This window comes from Coturnix japonica, chromosome 1 (assembly GCF_001577835.2).
Source record: "Coturnix japonica isolate 7356 chromosome 1, Coturnix japonica 2.1, whole genome shotgun sequence".
Lineage (NCBI taxonomy): Eukaryota > Metazoa > Chordata > Aves > Galliformes > Phasianidae > Coturnix > Coturnix japonica.
The window spans coordinates 117,730,800-117,750,976 of NC_029516.1; the positions used below are offsets into that span (position 1 = coordinate 117,730,800).

At 36.7% G+C, this 20,177-nt stretch overlaps 1 protein-coding gene across 1 annotated transcript in view; it reads left to right on the forward strand.

The window, feature by feature from the left end:
- The window catches only part of OCA2 (OCA2 melanosomal transmembrane protein), a 165,436-nt gene that overhangs the window by 44,582 nt on the left and 100,677 nt on the right, over positions 1-20,177 (forward strand). The window contains exons 5-9 of the mRNA XM_015851083.2: positions 3,273-3,330; positions 4,558-4,630; positions 11,137-11,294; positions 13,319-13,401; positions 13,742-13,895. Of these exons, the coding sequence (XP_015706569.1) occupies positions 3,273-3,330; positions 4,558-4,630; positions 11,137-11,294; positions 13,319-13,401; positions 13,742-13,895 (526 nt within the window). The remainder of the gene's footprint in view (positions 1-3,272; positions 3,331-4,557; positions 4,631-11,136; positions 11,295-13,318; positions 13,402-13,741; positions 13,896-20,177) is intronic.

Below are 20,177 nucleotides of genomic sequence, written 5' to 3' on the forward strand. Positions count from 1 at the left end.
TTACTTTTTCAAGTTTCAGCAGTTTTAAAGTTTAGATGGCTAAAAAATGATATATTATCTGCAAATGAATAATGTAATGCTCCATATTTAGGGTATACCATTGATAGCTTATAAATAAACCCTGATGAAAGTGATTACAGCCTCTACCCAATAATCAATAGTGCTTTGCTCTTAGAATCATTAATCAAGAAACCTACTTTAAATCTGAATTTAAATAATATTTCTATTGCTTTCAATATTTTAAAAGCCTCTTGGCTTTTCCACAGTTTTGTTTTTCAGTTTTCGGTTTCTTTGAAGAAATCTTTATTTGAAATGTTTATCTCTCTCTATATAGAGAGATATATAGTCTTCTACTTACCTAACAATGTTTCTGGAGTCATGATAGTAGCTTTTCATGAATATGCAATGCAAAATATAACCAAGAACTTTTCTGTCTTTAAGTGTGTTAATATATTTCACTCTTTATCTCAAAGTAGTATTTTACCTCATTTAGGCAGGGATGAAGTTGAAGTCTTTTAACGTATTGAAAAATATAAATATAATAAAAGCTTAAATTCAAATGTTCTCAGGATATTTTCCCCTGAATTGTAGCTAGAAAAGCCTTTAGTCTCAGGTACAAAATCTCTCTGCCACTTCTAGATTTTCAACATTTCTTCCTGTTCTGGTTTGGATTGCTAATAACTCTGCAGTTTGCATGGAGCCCAAGCACTTCATACCTCTATCTACATGTTGATCCATGGAGCCTTTTCTGACAAGAAATCTATGACTCTTTTCCCAATCTGTATGTTTTCTTAGCTCATCATTTCACAATTGTTTTCCTTCTTTCATTGTGCATATGGTATTGTGTGGAGTGCTACACTCCTTTACGCTACTGAACAAACGGAGCAGGAGAATTCAATGGCTGCAATTAGTGCAATATGAGCAGATGCGAAGAAGTTTGGCAGATGTCTTTCTTCATGCTCTCTGTAGCTTTCCCTAGTATTTGATGGAACAAAAGCATTGAGCAGGAGAGTAAAATCAATTGTTTCCAGTATAGCATATGTTTATGGGGGTAGTGCATTTCTCTGGCAGAACTTCCTGTGAAATGTTTTCATTGCTGTAGTGCTGGTTGTACATCCGGGGCCAGCTCCTTAGATGATGTAAATCAGCATAACTCCACAGAGATAATAAATGGAGCTAAACTGCCTGACATGCAGGTCAGACTAAAATTCATTTGGATTAGAACAGGGAGTTAAATCCTTCACAGATTTATATTTCATGCATTTTCAACTGAAGTCAAACAGGATTGTGCTGGCGGCATATATCAATAGAGAGTCTGGCACACAGTTAGTACTTGCATCACCGTGCCACATTAGCACAGCAGAAAAAGACAGATTGCAAAACACAGACGAGTCAAAGACTCATCACTTCTAAAATGTAAGATGTTATAAGTGCTGCTTCCTTAATACAAAATGCCATGAAAACAAACAGAAGGGAGGAAAAGAGGCTTTTAAAATCTATGTTTAATAAAATAACCACTTCCAAAAGCTTTTTTTATCACATCTTGTCAGCTCCTTGAGATGAGTTTCTGCTATTTGCAGACAAGTGGTTATGAATTTATAAAGTCTTAATTAATGCTTCTTGTTTTCTCCTTTGTGTTAAAAATGAGTTATTGCTGTTTCTTTTATTTCAATAGTAATTTGAATTATTATTACTTGAAACATTACTTGAAATATTGAATTATTACTTGAAATACTTGAAGTGCAAACAGGAAATATCAAACTTATTAAAACTAAACCAGTGTGAACTGGGATTTAGTAATTCATAACATAACAAGCTCTCAAAAATACTGAAACAACTGTGATGTGAAGATCGGGAGAGTAGACAGGTAAGATAGATGATGCATGACTAAGATGGCACTGTTTTCCATAAATCATACAATAATGAAAGAAGTTATCAGCTGTGGGGTGCTGATAATGGCTTTTGTTGTCATTCCTCTCTTTTCAAAACTTTATTATCCTCTCTCCCACTTGTTTTCCAGTTTAAGAAAGGATATCTGGTGCTTCTAGAGGCTACCTCACTGACTGTTTTTCTTCCTTCAACTTCTCTAGATGTTTATCCCAATGCAAAGTTTGCAGATAATTGCTACCGCTCGCATCTCCTAGCACGTTGTAGCCTCTTCATAGAAGTTTGACTGTGGCATCATATTTTCATCAGCTAATGTATTTTTTTTCCTGCCTTTTTTTGGAGAAGTCTAGTGAGGATGGGATGTTGTTTTTTTGACAGTGAACTTGATTTAGGGACTTACTTCCACTGTGATTAAAAGTTATTTCTTCAGATTACTTCACTTTAATATTTTGTTCTAAAGCATCTGTCCATTGAGTTATTTACTGCATTGCTTTTTTTTTTTTCTCAACTAATTATCCCAGTAACGTGAAATATTTTTTTCTTGCTTGTCATCAGGCTTAAATCAAACTTTGCATTTGTCTTTCTCTCAGAAAAGCAATGTTTGAATGTTTACTTTTAGAAAAAAAATGGGGTGAAAACATCAATGTCTTCAATTAGGGAAGAGGTGTGAGAAAGGCCCATAAGCAAAAAGAGTTCTGTAAATTAAGACATCTTTGCAACATTTTGATGGGCAACAAGAAAATAATTAAATAATTACATTTTATGGTAATATTAAAAAAAACCAACAAAACAATACAGTGATTAAAAATGATTAGTTTTAAGATTTCTTACTTGAAAACATAAAGTTTCAACGTTTGAATTGAGTTTAGAATTGTTTTGCTTAGGTCACTCAACAGTAATCTCTTGCAGTCTGGAAGATTTGATGGCATTTTATTTCCAGAACTGGCCATTTCCTGGCACAGACATGCTATGCAAAAAGAATCTAGATTTGCTAGAAAATTCATCTAGAGTCGCTCACAAAGTATGCTTGATTTGAAAAGACAGTCTCAAGACCAGGAGATCCTTAAAGACTGTTCTTTTCTTCAAAATGAACTTTTGGATGCCTACTAGAACACTGACAAGAAATTCATTCATGAAAGTACCCCCCCGCCCATGCTGCAGTTTGTCCTCTCCACTCAGCTGTGCCGTCTTCCTATGTTCTACCTTCCTACAAAGGACTATGCACCTTTAAATCCCAAGGGGTGGTGTATTGTGATGTCTGTGCTCTGACATGGTATTTTAACTTTCTTAAGTTCTCAACATCTGATGTGGCAGAACTATCAAAAATATAGAAAAGATTTGTTTTAAAACAACTGTGTAGTAAATACATGTTTCTTGCATTTCAGATGCTGTCTAAAATTCCTGAAAATTTCAGTCCTTTTTATCTTTGTAGTTGTCTGCTCTGTAAGTATTGAATTTGCTACCTCTTCCTCCTTCTTCTATTATACTTCTTACAATTAGTTGAAAATGATATTTGCTTTTACGTGATAAAATAATGTCTCATGGGTGGGAACAAGGTGGTAAAAACTAGAAATACTATTCTGGTCCTCATGCCTAACCGCACAGCTTCTCAGTTCATTGCCCTCCAGCCTGAAAAATGGCAGGCAATTCAGTTTGAAGAGAGAGCTGAAACTCAAATTTGTGTGTTCTCAGTCTTGCATTTAGGATGGCTCTTAAAATACTGCTTAAAACCTGGGAAATGTTGGTATGGTTGCCCCCTTGGCAAAGTGTAAATCTCCTTGTGTACAGCCTTTTGAACAGCAGTTCTCTTGTGAAAGATGCTAACATTTTTTTGAGGAGGTCTGCTTCCTGTGAGGTTGTTGAAATAAGGCAGCTGGAAGCAGTTCCCACTAGCGAGTATTTACACTAACTGAGAGTAGGCAGGAATTCCCCAAAATGAGGATTGAAAGGAAACTCTAGAAAAAAAGACAGGTGAAGAGCTGTGATTTCAAGAAGGATGATAGACCCAAGATGTCTTTGAAAAATATCTCCCATTCTGTTTCAAAACCGAATTGCCAATTCCCATTTTGTTGCATACTTCATTCTCTTTCAACATGCTATGATCCTTTTTCTTCCTTTGTTGACTTGTCTTTCTCTGAGAATTATTCTTTCCTTGGCTTCTCTTGCTGAAGACTCCAGGCAAGCTTTTTGTTTTCCTGTCCTGTCTTTCACAGTGCACTTTTCTCTCCTGCCCTTCCCACTAGAGCTGCTCTTGCTCTTCATCATATCTCTCTAACTGTATAACTTCATCATCATTTTTGAAGAAACACTGGGATATCTATATCATCTATATCTATATCTATATCTATATCTATATCTATATCTATATCTATATCTATATCTATATCTATATCTATATCTATATCTCTATATCTCAATATCCCTATATATCAATATATTGATATCTATATGTATCTATATGTATCTATCAATATATAATATATTGAAAATGTGACTTTGGTATTAAGTTCACTGAGGGGAAAGTTACTTGTCCTTGTCATGTGTGCCTGGGCTGCTTTTCAGCTCTGGGGGAGACTTGCCTGAAAATTCTGAAAGCAATCTTAAGATTTAATGTATTGTTTGAAAGTCTTTAAGTTTCTGAGATAAGCTTAAGATATTTTTTTCCCCTAGGTTTTGTTTGGCATTTATCCAGATCAACGTGTGTCCTGGCAGATGTTGGCTGTCTCACCCCTGGAAAGCTTCTGTATCCTTCCTTCACTAAAGAACTTAAGCTTTAAGTAGGGAGAGTCCATTTTAAACAGATTTTTTAGCATCCTCACTATTGCAAATAATAGCACAATGTTACACAGCTATTAGTAGGTAGATGAGGAAGAAGAGGTTAGCGCTTGGGGGCAATTTATAGTGAGAAGCAGAGATTGCTTTTTGGAAGACAGCAAGTAAACATTTAGTAGAATGAGTGAAACCTCAACAGTTAGCTCCCATCAGCATTTTGTTCATGTTGGTACTTTATGTCTCTTTGAAGCTTTTGTTGAAATTCTCCATTTATGTGTGGTTTAGAAAAGCACCAAGACTGTAATTCAGCTCAGTCTGCTGAATCAGGGTGTATTGGCGTTAAGTCTTTGAGTTCAAGCTTTAGTCAACTGTCGTAGCATAACTTGAGGACTGGATTTCTTTACACAGATTTTGCATTGGAATTACAGCTACTGCACTGTGAGCACTGATTCTGCAACTGGTTATTCTTTTTTTTTTTTCTTGTTTCAGGGAGTGCTGTTGGGATATAAGTATAATCATGTATTTGTTTATTTCATGTTTTACATGTAATATCAAGATGCTTTAACCAAATATCTGTCAGACAGAATATAGCATTCTCTTTCTTTATCTGGCAAGCCTGGAGCTGAAGCTTCTTTGTGTCATGCATGTTGAAAGCTAGATGTTCTGTCCTTGCCTTTCTACTCACTGAGCTGGGAACAAATAAATAATAAATAAGCCATCCAGAAAAGTCCTGCTTCATTTTCAGGGTGACAGGATAATTCAGGCAGAAGGGTCAAGGAGAGAAATTTGTTTCTAAATGAGATTTGGAAAAAGTGTGAACAATTCTGAATGTCATCTCACTGTTGCTACTGATCTTTGCTTATGCAGACATAAGCTCACATGTTTGTGTTGCTTTCTTACACGATGAAGAACTTGGCTTGGATAGCGCTAACCATTCACTCAGTAATGTTGAAGATGTGATTCATACTGGCTGACAGATGGCAGTATTCTCAGTGGACATTAAGATCTACTCTGAATGTCTATGAGAATTTCATGGTAGGCAGACAGGTGTGTTGTGATAGTCCTTGTCACCAAGCCTGTAGAGGTTGTGCATGAGACAGCTTTGTGTGGAAAAGATGTGTCTTACCTCATGCGATACTAAATTATGCTAATGAATGCTCTTTCCTTCTTGCTCGTGTCTCAAGAGCAGTTGAAATGTGCTGAATAGGTACTGAGTATCATTTACTCATTTTATTTATGTTTTTTAAAAATACTTCATCCATCTCATTTCAATGCTTTTCCAGAAAAGCTTGTGTACTTGAATTGTGTATTGAGTATACACACTCTTATGAATATATCTGCATACACTACAAAAATCTGAAAAATAATAAACCAAGGGTGGAAATATATTTTTTAAACCAGACGGAGTCATTCCCACTGGACTTAATCATTCTGGTGTCACTTGGATATTTGTGTTATTTTTTTTTTTTTTCTGTTGTGCACATGAGATATCAGACTTGCTTGGAGCTGTGACTTTCTGTCTCTGGCTGCCACTTCTAATACAGTGTCTCTTTAGGACTTTTCCATTTTCTCTAGCTCCTGTTTGATGTTTCTATACCTTTGTTTATTGCTTGAATTTACTCTAGTTGATTTTTTTCCACTAACTTCTGTGTATTTTTTAGTATCTCATGTGCATCTCCCTTTGCTTTATCTATCCCCATGGATTCAAAGTAGACACATAGCACTGAACTGTGCTGGCTGTAGTTTCTGAAAAATGAAGCTTTCCTCCTGTGATTAGTAAAAGCTTTCTAAATACGTAAGATGTTTTTTAACACTAATTTCCCTATTGGCACAAGACCCAAATTAAGTGGATTTAGTATGATTTTTTCAAAGTAGTGGTAATGTTCCTTTTTGACAAGACATAGGATTTATTTGCTTTTAAATCTGAACAATCAACTCTTTAGTACCTGACAGAAATAAGTTTATAATAAGGTGAACTTGAAGGATGCTTTTCTGTAGGAAGCAAGATTCAATGCCCTTGTTAGTGTAAATTTGTGTAGCATTTTCAGACCTTTTGCTGAAAGACCTTATGTTAAATGGGAAGCATCAATAATTAATAGGGTGATATGCTTCTGGAAAGCGGGTTATGAAAATAGAAGAGATATGGAATCAGAAATAATGCAGCATTTCCTAGGTTGTGTCAGGTACCTATTCTAACACATGAACATATTTATTTTCTGTATGTCCTTAACTATTCAAACTTTCAAGTAACCAGAGTCCATTAGCCGTTTAATCAAAAGAAGAATAATAATTATTCATTGCACTTATTCATTAACCACAGAAGTTTACAGTCTTAAAGAATGTTCTGAAATACTTGATGGATCCTGTTTGCTCCATTTCTAAAGATATCTGCCCTAACCTAAGCAAAATTTTAATTATTTCTTAAGCTACAGGGAACAGACATCTGGAACAGGAATGTGCAGTAACTTTTAGAGTTGAACAAGGCTTTATGAAATTCAGAAATAATGGGGATTTGTGGGTATTCTTGAGGAATTACACATGCAAACTGTACATTCATTCACTATAATTTAAAGAAGTGTTTGTCTCTCTAGTAGAGTGCCTTCTTTTCTTTCCTTGCCACATACATTTTTTGCTATTCCTACATTTCAGTGGCAGAAATATTGGCTTAAAAGAAAAGGTAAGTCTTCTTCTAGTGCAGATCTGGGTCAGTGGTTCTCACATCATCTCTGTATCTGACAGATGTTTCAGTGAGTCTTGTTTTCTTCCCTCTCAAGAACCTCAGTACTTATGCCAGTTACTGCCATACATGACGGAAAGTTAGTGCAGTTTAGATGCAGCAAGTTTGTTTTCATTTTTCATATTGCTTGTCAGAATGTACTTCTTGTGGACCCAAAACCTAATAATAAAAAGGGAGCGGATTTTTTTTTTTTTTCTTTCTTTTTTCTGTGTCTGGACAAGAATTCTACAATTTTTTAATAAATATATTTTAAATCCTTTCGCTCCTGATCTGATTGCTTCCTTTATGAGTTTGATACCTCCTCATTTTAATTCTTTGGAGTGAGGCTTGACATTTTGCAAGTTATTTATATTTGTATAGCACCTGCTGTAGAGTTCCTTACTCACCTGCTCTCTGAGTACTATCACCACAAAACAGAACTTAGGGACAATACATCATCTGATGTCATGACTGAGCAGGTCTTTGGTCATCCTAAAAAGCCAGAGTCAAATTGACCAGATAGTGGTCTTTTTCCCTGGCTTACCTCTCTCCTTGGTAGCTTTGAGAGATCTAGTCATTCCCTAGCCAAACTACTTTGTGTAATTTGAAGAGATGATCAAAAGACAAAATTGCAGAGAGATGTATAATTAACCCAAGTTAAGAACAATATGTAAAAATAGATTCTAAAGCCCAGGGAAAAAATAACAATAACAACAACAACAACAAAAACAAGCAAACAAACAAACAAACAAAAAAACAAACACAAAAGAAGTCTTTTAAAAATGAGAAAAAACTAAGAAACCAGAAGGAGCAGCCTGGTCATAAATCAGGATCATTAGTATATATGCACAGTGGAAGCTCAGTGAAAGAAGATCTTTACATGTAATAATCTCAAGGTACATTTTACAGTAGGCAGATGTTAAAGAAAGCATAAAGTCAGCATACAAATAGAGATTCTCTGTCAGTCGTGGCTTTTCAGATGGTTCTGTACACAGTGCATAAACTGCTGGAAGATGGAAGCACAGATGCAGTGCTTGGGGTGTGACTCATCCCAGCTACCTGAGTTAGTCATTCCAGTCTCTCTCTATTTATATAGTTCATAGAGAGTTGGTGTTTCTAAAATGATGGTGTAAAATGAGACAATGAATTCCATCTCCCCTATTTCAACAGTTTAAAACAAATTAAAGCAAACAACTCAGAAACAAATGTTCGTGGCACAGAAACAGAAGCTGGTCCATGAATAACAATACAAATGTTTAGCCACTGTATCCCATTCCATCTTGTTGTTTATGTAAGCAACAAAAAAGTAAAATGGTATGAGGTCACTCTCTTGTCCTGTGAAATACCTCCTAGGAGCAGAAAATACAGGTCATGGTTTAGTGCTGAGTGATGGACTTAGTCTGGTGCCAGATGTAACTACAGAAAGCCACTGTGTGGTGGTGCACAAAGCGTGTGCAACCCCAAATCCCTTGACAGGATAATTCACAACAGTAGTATAATTTCAAGAATGGAACTACATAAAAATGAGGCAGCTTAGCCAAGGTAAAATAAAAATAACAGCTCCAGCTTTAAATCTTGTCAGGGAGATTTCTTACTTTAAAGGCACATACTGGAATCTATGTTTCACAAATGTTTGGAAAAGAGAAAAAAGAAAACATGTATCATGGTAAAATTGCAGAGTTAAAGAGAATATTAGAAATAAAAGGATAGTTTCTAAAAGTTGAAGTGATACCTGAATGGTCAAAATGGAAAAAGAGACCACATTCTGGTGTATTTAAGGGAAATATAAAGCCAAGGTAAGAGAGAACAGAAGTATGCTGAGCAGCAGACTGGGAAAACAGGCTGGTAAAAAAACCACGTTTTAGTTAATCTATGTGTAGGTGAAGTTTTCTCCTAATTTAGCCTGAGTCGATCTTTCATAAGGGCTGTGATCTGCTGCCGTATAACAATGGAATTATGACAGTTGCTAAATAGAGTTTGGAGAAAGATAACTGCTGGAACTTCAGCAGACCAGAGAATGATGTTCAGTTCCACCTGAAATCAAAGGAGAATCTTTTTTATGATAGGAATCTTTCTGGTGGTTTTATAAATGTTCTGATGGGAACAGAAAAAGATTCTTAAGTATGCCACTATTTAGAAGAACCACTCTTCTTGAAAATAAGGTTTCATTTTTTTCCCCATTTAATTTTACATGCCCTTTATGATAGCTTCTAAATGTGACATCTGAGTAGTTATAAGATTTATTTTAAAAGTATTTCTTAATAGGGAGCATCCATAAATGTATTCACGTGAAGCTTTTTGAGACATAAATTACTTTCTACATTTCTGATAAAATGCAGACTGTCAAAAAGTTTCCCAAATCATTGGGTTAAAACTTTAGGTCAGCAGCCCTCATAGAAGGTATAATTAATGTCTCAAGTTAGAGATATGCGTATAGTCACAGTGGAGAGTAATATTATATGTTAAGACACAAAAAAACCTATGATGCCATGTCATAACTAGAGTTGGTCTCCTGATTTGTTACTTCTGGAGTTAATTTTTTATGGTTTCCTGTGAAATTTCTTTAAGCAAATAGATGCTTGTGCTTGTTCATATATGTTCATTCTTAATGAAAAATGTGCAAATGATGATGGTGATGGCTTGCCAAGATAAACAGGGAGTTATTTATATTACTTTGCAAAGTACTGGCTCTCCACCTGCCACTAGATGATAGAATCAGAGAATAGTTTGGTTTGGAACAGAACTTAAAGCCCACCCAGTCCCAACCCCTGCTATGGGCAGGGCTGCCTGCCCCCCACCTGCTCAGGCTGCCCAGGGTCCCATCAAACCTGGCCTTGAGTGCCTCCAGGGATGCACACCCTTGGCTTCTCTAGGCAGCTGTGCCAGCACCTCACTGCCCTCTGAGTAAAGAATTTCCTCCTAATATCTAATCTAAATCTCCCCTTTTTCAGTTTAAAGCCATTCCCCCTTGTTCTTTCACTAAGTTTTCCTTTTTCTGCAAGCCCACAGGGATGCTTCTTTCTCAACCATGCCAAAACTGGACTCCCAGCAATACTGAGTTTAAACTGCCCTTGATGTTCTGAGACTAGTTGAGCCAAGCGTCCAATATGTTTGTCTCTCATGGTTGGCTGATTTCCTAGTTATATTAGTCTAGGAATGTAGTTTGACCACATTTCATGCTGGGTGCTCAAGAGAAAAAGAAAGAAAAGATGAAAAAAGAGCTGAAGGAGAAGGAGACAATTAGAATTCTCAGAGGAGCTTGATTATGTATTTCTTCATGTTAGAAAATTTGTGAATTAAATTTTGACCAGAAACACAAATTCTACATCACAAATGGGGAATTGATTCTGATTTAATTTTCCACATGGTTACAGCTTGCACAGTGTTTCCCCCAGTACAATTTCAGGTGTGTTTGAATGGCCCAGTTAATGATGCGGGCTATCTTCTATACAAGCACTTAATGAGCTTCTCAGGCTCTCTGATCTCAAGATTTTCAAGGAAAGGACAGAAGGATTTGTTGTGATACCTTCAGTTATTTTTCCTTAGGAAACCAGGCCAAAACTATGCTACTTGGTAAAGAGGTAAACATCTGTTTTCTTCCTTTCATAGTTCCTTAAGTATTTTAAGATTTTAGGTGAACCACTTTTTTTTTTTTTTTCCCCAATATAAATGGACTCATCTTTGGCTTGATTTTATTTTTAATTGGAATATCTTCTACTCACTTTTACTAGAACTTTACACCTTAACAAGTTTATTGACAGCTATGAATTTGACAGATTTTCGTGACTCTGCTCTGTTGAAGTTAGACATGGGAGGCCCATTTGCAGCAGGTATAGCTGATGGGCAAATGCAAGAATACATTTTAGTACAAGTCAGTCAGACTGAAGAAACTGGATCAAGAAGGAGACGCCAACAGCAGGTGGTGGTCTTTGTGGTGGTCTTTTACTTTTTCTGAGTTGTGTTAAATCTTTTGTGTTTCATCACTGCGTTTGGGTTGGTTGTGCTTTTCCCTGTGGTAAAATTGGTGTTAACATCAGCATTAGAAAAATAATTAGAAGAGCAAAGTTACATTTCCCTCTGTCTTCCTGAGATTCCCTCTAGCTTTCAATATTTATCAAAATTCTGTAAATCATATGTTCCTTTAGAGTTCATGTGTTAAAAACTGGCAAGATTTCAAGAGCTGTCTTAGAAGGAAGCAACAAGTGTGAAGTGCCTTTTCACACTCACTGAAAAATATTTTCACATTTTGTTGCAAATTATTTTCTCACACACACTGTCACCTGTATTGTCTTTAGTTCTCTTCAGGCTTTGATATTGTTTATAACAATGTCCCGCTGCTCCCTTCTTGAGAACCCAGTGCAGGAGGATCTTTTATGATGTGTCATTGTTTATCACTGAACAATGGAGTACAGATTCATCATTTAATAAAAAGCACTGGCATATAAACAGCTGCCTCTCAGTCTGTGTGACGTGGATTTCCTGTCTCTAGCAGTGACAACTTAGCCCGTAATGACAACAGTATTCCCACTTCTACCCAATCTCACAGTCTACATTGCCCACTACCCACTACTTCAGCGTGCTGTACAAAACCATAATGGCAGTTACCCTCTTTAATATCCAAGGCCTGTGATGTGGAGGCTGTTTTAACCCATGCTGCTGGCTATGATCCCCAAGGATCCTCCACACTGCTGCAGAATACCACCTCCATCTGGCACTCCATTGATGGTCCTGGCATGATAAGATTAAGCTAATCAGAATAACCTCCTCTGCTTGCACACTTCTTAGGCATTGATCTGTGTCAGATGCTCCAAGTTGGCAATGCTGTTTTTTTTTCTCCAGTTTTTAGCACATAGGGTCTGGACAGACCCAGAATTTAGGCTTTAATTAACTAAATTTAAGTTTCTTTACCTTTTTTTTTTTTTTTTTAAAAATGAGATGATCTATGTATCTACACTTAAGAACCATATTTGAGTAAACTTGCTACATATCAGGCAATTATTTGATTGGGTAAAGTTTCAGAAAAGTGATTGTTTTATTTTATTTATCTTTTTATTCCTAGAGGATCAGAAAAAGAGGAATTCTCTTTGCTGAACATGTGCTCTTCATGATGTCTAGGGGAAGGATCTTGCTAATGGGCCTCTCATCACCTGTATCTCATGCTTGTTAGTTTAATTCCCAGGAAGACTTTGGAAGTGGACCACATTGTTTCCTCTGGGAGTCAGCCTCCCTGTGGTGTAGACGATGGGTCACTCCAGGGACTACTGCCTGTGGGAGGACCCTGGACACTTCACCAGCTTTGGCTGCTTTCTCTTATATAGTACTGTAATGCTCTCTTAGCAGGTCTTCCTTAAACATATCGAGGCAAGAAAGAGCGTAATAACATCATGCAGTAAAAGCACTAGTGTGGTAGTCTTTAAATCTTTCCCCTCTTCCCCAGTATGTTTGCATTTAAGAAAAAATAACCTGGGCCACAGGGGTACCACACAGAGCCTGGAGGACTCTGAGACTGAGTGCTATGCAGTTTGTGTGACAGGTCAGAGAGCTATGCAAACAGCAGAGACTCTGTACATATCTCTCTGAAGGTTTGGGACTGTTTCCTGAAATTCATGCCTTTTGCAGTGTAGAAATACCCACCATAGCCAGGTGTTGTGTCTCCTAGCTGAGATACTTAGGTGAGGAGCTTAGCAACCCTGGATGTTTTCTGTATCTGGAGAACTTCCTGGAGTGTCTCAGGCTTCATCGAATGAGAGGATAAGTTTGCCCCAAACTGAGGGCTGCCAATGTCTCTAATGAAGTGTTATGAATATAGGCTGGTGCATGTGTTCTCCATAATAAGTCCTCTAAACTGTAAAGTCCATAGAATGAAGAGATATAAAACCCCAGAATAGAGACTAACCACTTTAACTGACATTAATAATATTACCATATCTGACTCTTTTGCAGGTGGTATACAACTGGTCTCTACCATTAAGTTCAAGAAGAAATCAGCAAATCATCACAACTAGAACTTTTCAGATACCAAACAGGTTGGCTAAGAGACTAGGATATGAGCCATTGAAGTAGTAGTTTACACAGACTTGATGGTAAAATATAAGATAGCATTTTAGAAACAATCTGTCACTCTCTGTTTCAAAGGGGTGGGAAAGTGTGACCCCTCCTTTACTTTTTAAATGTATTTCAAAAGTTGGGTTATTTTCCAGACAAAGATATCTAAAGGGATGGAGTGAAAATATTTGAAAAGTCTCTCATGTTTGTAAAAAAATAAATGAAAAAAATAGCACATACATAGATTTATTTATAGATACTCATTGTAAAACGAGTGCATTTTCACTCCAGAAGAAAACAAAGCTTCTCTTCTTTTCCCAGGGGCACCATCTTCTTAAACATTCAAGCTTTCCTGCAGGAACCTGGAAGCGTTCCTCTCTCCATGAAGCATCAGTACGTGCATGCAAATATAGAGGCACAAGTAACAATTGCATCCATCATCTTAGTAGGCGTCTATGTGCTGATCATACTAGAAGTAAGTCATGTTTTCTGTTTTAATTTTATTTTTGCCCTACACTACAAATGGAACACGAGGAACAGTTTTGTTCTTGGCAATTAACATATTTCTAAAATCTGTATCTGAATCCGTGCTGTATCTTTATTGCTGGTAATGAAATAAATATGAAACTTGTGAGGAAATTGTTCTGAATTATAACCAGTTCTGACAAGTTATGCAAACAATGCAGTGGTTCTTGTGTATTCTTCTGTTAGTGTTTCTTAATGTTTTAGTACTTTTTACAGGATTATAATTTGGCTGTGAGAATAAAAATCAGTCTGGGTTGTAAAAAGTGTGTAAAATCCTTGGTTAAAAACCAATTAACTTAAAAACAGGTTAAGAAAAAAGCTTTGATTATTCCTTTTTCTAAGGAACCTCAATCTATAATTTGATGTGCTTTTAAAAGGTTAAACTGAACACACTTTTTAGGAGGAGTGACATTTAGAAATGCTTTTACTGTATCACTTAAACAGGAACTAGAATCTGAATTAACGTGAAGAAGTCAAAGGATGTAGGAACTTTAAACATTTATTGCAACTTCATTCCAAAATCTTGAGCAACCAAACTCAAAGAAAACGCCTTAAATAAGCACTAAGGATAAAAAAATGCGTGAGAAATAGCTCAGGCTCTGACAGATATCTTGAAACTGAAAACACCTACTTTCTGATTATCTCGTAATAAAGTACGCATACAGCTTACCTTTTTTTTTTTTTTTTCTCCCTTTCTTTTTTTCCCTTTTATTAATTCATGTGAGTGTTGACACTCTCCATGAATTCTCAAGTTGAATCACGCCAGATTTCCACTTGTATGAAAGAGTAATGAATCACATTTATAAGGCATTTAGTAATGTCTGGCATGCTTACCATATCTCTTCTGTACCTTAAAATTTTCATCCCAGCACCCTCTGAAATGGTAAGACAGGTGGACAGCTTCTTATCAGATATTAATGGCACATGTAATGTACCAGATGCTTTAGACATTTAGATTTGGTCATTCAGGAATAGTGATTTTTTTTGTATGTGTTTTATACATGAAGAAATAGATTTAATAGTAAGTATAGAGAGGGGCTAGATATTGACATAAGTATATGAAAGCATGCAATAAAACATCAAAGCATTCTTAATGCTTTTTAATGCAGCTCTTACTTTTGAAAAAAAGATGTAATCCTATAGCAATTGCAAAATATTATTTTTTAAATAAATGTATTATCTGAGGTTATGTGTTATCATTCTAGAGAAACACTTTGGAACAATTCATGGGTCAAAGGAAATGAAGGTTTGAAACTGAAGAGCAAAACCAAGAAAAACATTATTTTTCTTGTTTATAAGAGAAAGCTCTAAAACCACTGATTTGTTTATTGTTTCTGTGAAATGATCAAGGAAAAATCTCTGTTGTTTCCAGAAATATTATTTCAGCACATTCAAAGACAGAAATAGATCTTTCCTTACCAGTAAATTTCAAACTTAAGTTGTGGGAATTCACCTACTGCATCATGGTTTTAGCTTTCTCTGGAGTAGATGTAGAAATGACAAATACTACAACTAGAGTAAATTTTAAGCTATAAATATATATGCTAGCAATAACTGAGATAGAAATAGAACTCGACTATTTTTCATTTCCCCCATGGATCTCTTCCAAGAGATGGATGTTAATATTTTTAGTATATGAAACAGTGGATTACCTCATATTCGCTATTTATAACTTTAGTTGAAGTTGTGCTTTCTCAACACATTGCACTCTATTCCATTAGCTGTTATCACTATTAGAGAAATCAATTAATGCTGCTGCAGGAGTGATCTCTCATGGATTTTCATTTTCTGTGTTGTTGCTCCCCTTCTTTTATCAGTCTTCACTGCAGTTTCCTGTGTTTCATTCATTATCATTGCTAATATAAATTCAACTTACACCCAAGTGCATTTTAGAAGCATATTTTCACATGTTCTTTTATATCAGTGAAGAAATAGTTGGCATTTTAGCTGTTACAATGCACAAGAGTTATCTGAAGGTGTGCCTCTTGCTCCTCTTGCACAGCGCTTTTCCCAGTACAGCAAATCACATGTTGTGCCTCCACATTCCTGGACTCCACAGTCCGCATCTTTTTGTTAGTCACCAGGGAATCTACAGCAGAACAGGCTGCAAGAGCTTTTGCCTCCCACACATACAGATGATGGGAAGAACTCTGATGAAGGAATATGTTATGATTGAAAGATGAACTTCATTTACTGTAAACTGTCATTTTCTCCAATCTTACACCAGTTCAAAGACACAGGAAAATTCTGCTCTGAAGCAGTTGTTTTCATCTTTATTGGCACCAGATCTGTAGGGGCCCTTACATATGTCAAGTACCAGTCCTTGTTCAGTAGAGAGGTCTCGATGTCTTCTGAAGTGTTCTTAGAATCATAAAATGGCTTAGGTTGGAAGGGATCTTAAATACCATCCAGTTAGAACCCCTGCCATGGGCAGGGCTGCCCCCCACCATCTCAGGCTGCCCAGGTTCCCATCCAACCTGGCCTTGAGCACTTCCAGAGATGGGGCACCACAGCTTCTCTGGGCAGCTGTGCTAGTGCCTCACTGCCCTCAGTGTGAATTTTTTCTTCCTAATATCTAATCTAGATCTCCCCTCTTTTAGTTTAAAGGCATTAATTTCCCCCTTGTACTATCACAATAAGACTGTGTTAGAAGTCAGTCCTCTTACTGTTGTAAGCTCCCTTGAAGTACTGGATGGCCACAATGAGGTCTCCCCAGAGCCTTCTCCAGGCTGAACATGCCCAGCTCCCTCTACCTTTCTTCAGAGGAGAGGTGCTCCAGGCCTGTGATTATCTTTGGGGCCCTCCTGTGGACCCACTCCAACAGCAGTGCATCCTTTCAGTACTGAGACATGTTAAGCTGTGGAGCCTGGTTTTTATTTTCAGCATTACTTCTTTTAAAACTGTTTGCATGTTATTTAATCATAAAAAACTGAAACACTTTTCTGATTAAGAAGATTCCAATTTTGCCTCTTCAGTTTCACAAGATTTCTTTTCTATGCTTATCAGAAATATGGATGTTTTTGTACTCCAACCTGCTCTAATCCTTGATGTCTGGGTAGATTGCCTTTAACTCTGGATATCTCTTAGTTACACTTTCTTAGTAAGACATGTGTGTTCCCTTTTTTCTTTCTTTTTCTTTTATTTTCCACATAATCATCCTCCCTTTAGAATCTGGACATTCATCCTCTTTAAATTGATTTTTCTTCGAATATTGAACAGTCACATTGTTGCACTTCAGTCTTCACTGCCCTCCCCTTCTCCCAGAGTAGAAAGAAGAAAAATATATATTTCTCGTGGTATTTCTGAAATAATCTAATCCATACCACTTTATAGACTTGCGGAAAACAATGTAGTATTTCATTTTGTTCTTGGAAGCCTACACTGCACCGGAAATTAAAGCAAGGGCACATTAAATTAAAAAAACAAACAAACAAAACAATCTGAAAATAAAAAGGTGGTTCGTGTTTACCGGCTTTGATCTCAGCTATGATCCTTCAGGGTTCCGGAGGAAGAAATGGATTGTACATATGCTTTCACACAGGTCTATGGGGAGAGCTGGTTTAAAGTGCAGATGTCCAGAGTTTTATGTTAATGTTGCTGTACTACATTAGTTCACAATGTATTTCAAGAAAGACTCTTTCTGGTTTGCTCCTCAAAACATGTAGCTCTCTTTGTCTGAGAATTTTTCAGAAAAAAAATTCCAAGCAAAAATTTTAGAAAATTTACTTTTTGCTTTCTTATCTGAAAAAAGTGTTTGAGTCAGAAAAGCGTTTGCTCTCTACTGCCTTCTTTGATTAAAATTAATTTTCCTCCACAGCCCTTTTATACTTGTATAAATTTTTTCTTACACCCTATTTGCTCAGATTTGATAAGCAGTGATGTAGAGTCTTTTTTTTCTAGTGGTGCATCATAACCAAGGAAAAATCTGATTGTTAAAAATCTCAGTTTTTCCTCTGCAGTATAGTGAGATACCTCTTACTTCTCCCTTTTTGTGTGTAATAGTGTGTACAGGTAGTGGGATAATATCATAGAATCATAGAATTACTCAGGTTGGAAAAGACCTTAAAGATCATCAAGTCCAACCACAGCCTAACCATAGTACCCTAAATCTAACAACCCTCTGCTAAATCAGTCCCTGAGCACCACATCCAAAGGTTTTTTAAACACACCCGGGGATGGTGACTCAACCACCTCCCGGGGGAGCCTATTCCAGTGCTTAACTACCCTTTCTGTAAAGAAGTGTTTCCTAACATCCAACCTAAACTTACCTTGGCACAACTTGAGGCCATTTCCCCTTGTCCTGCCACCAGTGAAAAGGGACCTGCCCTGCTCTCACTGTAAGCACCTTTCAGATACTGGAAGAGAGTGATAAGGTCTCCCCTCAGCCTCCTTTTCCCCATACTCAACAGCCTCAGCTCCCTCAGCATCTCTTCATAGGGCATATTCTCCAAGCCCTTCACAAGCCTTGTTGCCCTTCTCTGCACCTGCTCTAGTACCTCCATGTCCTTTCTGTACTGAGGTGCCCAAAACTGAACACAGTACTCCAGGTGAGTCCTCACCAGTGCCGAGTACAGGGGCAGGATGACTTCCCTAGTCCTGCTCACCACGCCGTTCCTGATACAAGCCAGGATGCCATTGGCCTTCTTGGCCACCTATTGAAACTCATGCCATTAACCTTGGCCCATCGATCCAGTCTATCCAGGTCCCTCTGTAGTGCCCTTCTTCCCTCAGGCAGATCAACACTCCCTCCCAATTGGTGTCATCTGCAAACTTACTGAGGGTGCACTCATTCCCCTCATAAAGGTCATCAATGAAGATGTTAAACAGAAGCAGTCACAGCACTGAGCCATGGGGGATTCCTCTCATGACCGTCCGCCAACTGGATTCAACTCAGTTGACCACAACTCTTTGGGTCTGGCCATCTAGCCAGTGCTTTACCCAGCGGAGTGTACCCCCGTCCATATACTAGTTACCTTTTAAAGAAATCTATCTGCCTATTCTTATCTTAAAATATGTGTTAATGTTAGAAAGTTATATTAGTGTTTAGACAAAAAATCTTGAGTTGATAAAGCACTTGTTTATTATTAGTAATTGCATATTTGTAGTTATGTTGGAACTGCATTGATTAGGAATATGTAAGGAGGAATACATTTATTATTACAGCATAGAGATCTCTAATTTGAATAAATTATTAATTGTGTATTCTTGTTCAATATTTTCCATTAATAGTGTAGTTCATGTTGTGAGTTGAAATGGAGTGTTAGCTGTTTATGATACTTAAATAAACCAGAAAGTGTGAAGGAAATGAGATATTGTGTGAAGGAATAAGATATTTTAGTGACATTATTAAATAATGAAAAGTTAACATTGGTGTGGTATGTGGAATAGAAGTGATACTTTCAGGTATTTGAAATTCTGTGAGAGCCTCCACTGACATTATTTTATCACAAGAACTATCACTCATATTCCCTTATGTAGCTAACCCCAAGGAAGATCTTGCTGGGATCTTCCAAACAGCATTTTAGTGACCTGACATCTTAAATAATGTTTACAGGTCTGTATTACCTTTTAAAATGCAAATACGTGGAAGTGCAAAATCTGGCCTTAAAAGGTCTAGCTTCTAATTTTTTGAAGCATGGACTTATAATCACAATTTTATTAATTTATGGAAATGAAGAATATCAGTTTCTTTCCATATTACTCTTCTATTACTAACTAGTTTAAATTGTGAATAAACATCCCTTAAGCTCAATTACTTTAGTACAAAATAGAGTGATTTTTAATAGCATCTAACCACCAGAATATTAGCTGCAGACATCAAAATTACTACACAGTTTAGTATGTGGTTTAGTACAACCATTTTTCTAGCACTGTGGGCTGGTTGAACCAATGTCAGAAATCACTTTTACAAATGAAATAAGGGTGTTTTTTCAATACTACTGTCTATGCTCACAGAGTCCTTTTATTTTAAAATAAATAATAATAATAATAATTTAAAAGATAGATACTTATTTCCAATAGGGTGGCTATTTGGACAGCAGATTATAATTTAGAGAGGGAATAAGAAAACTGAAGAAATATTCTCTGGCACGTGAAACATAATATGAAGAGATTGTGAAAGGCTAATCTTAAGGGAGATTTTTTTTCTTCCGGATGAGGAGATTCATAGAAACTCAATATGAGCTTACTCAGCATGGTTTCTCACTTCCCATCCATTCTTATATTGATTGGT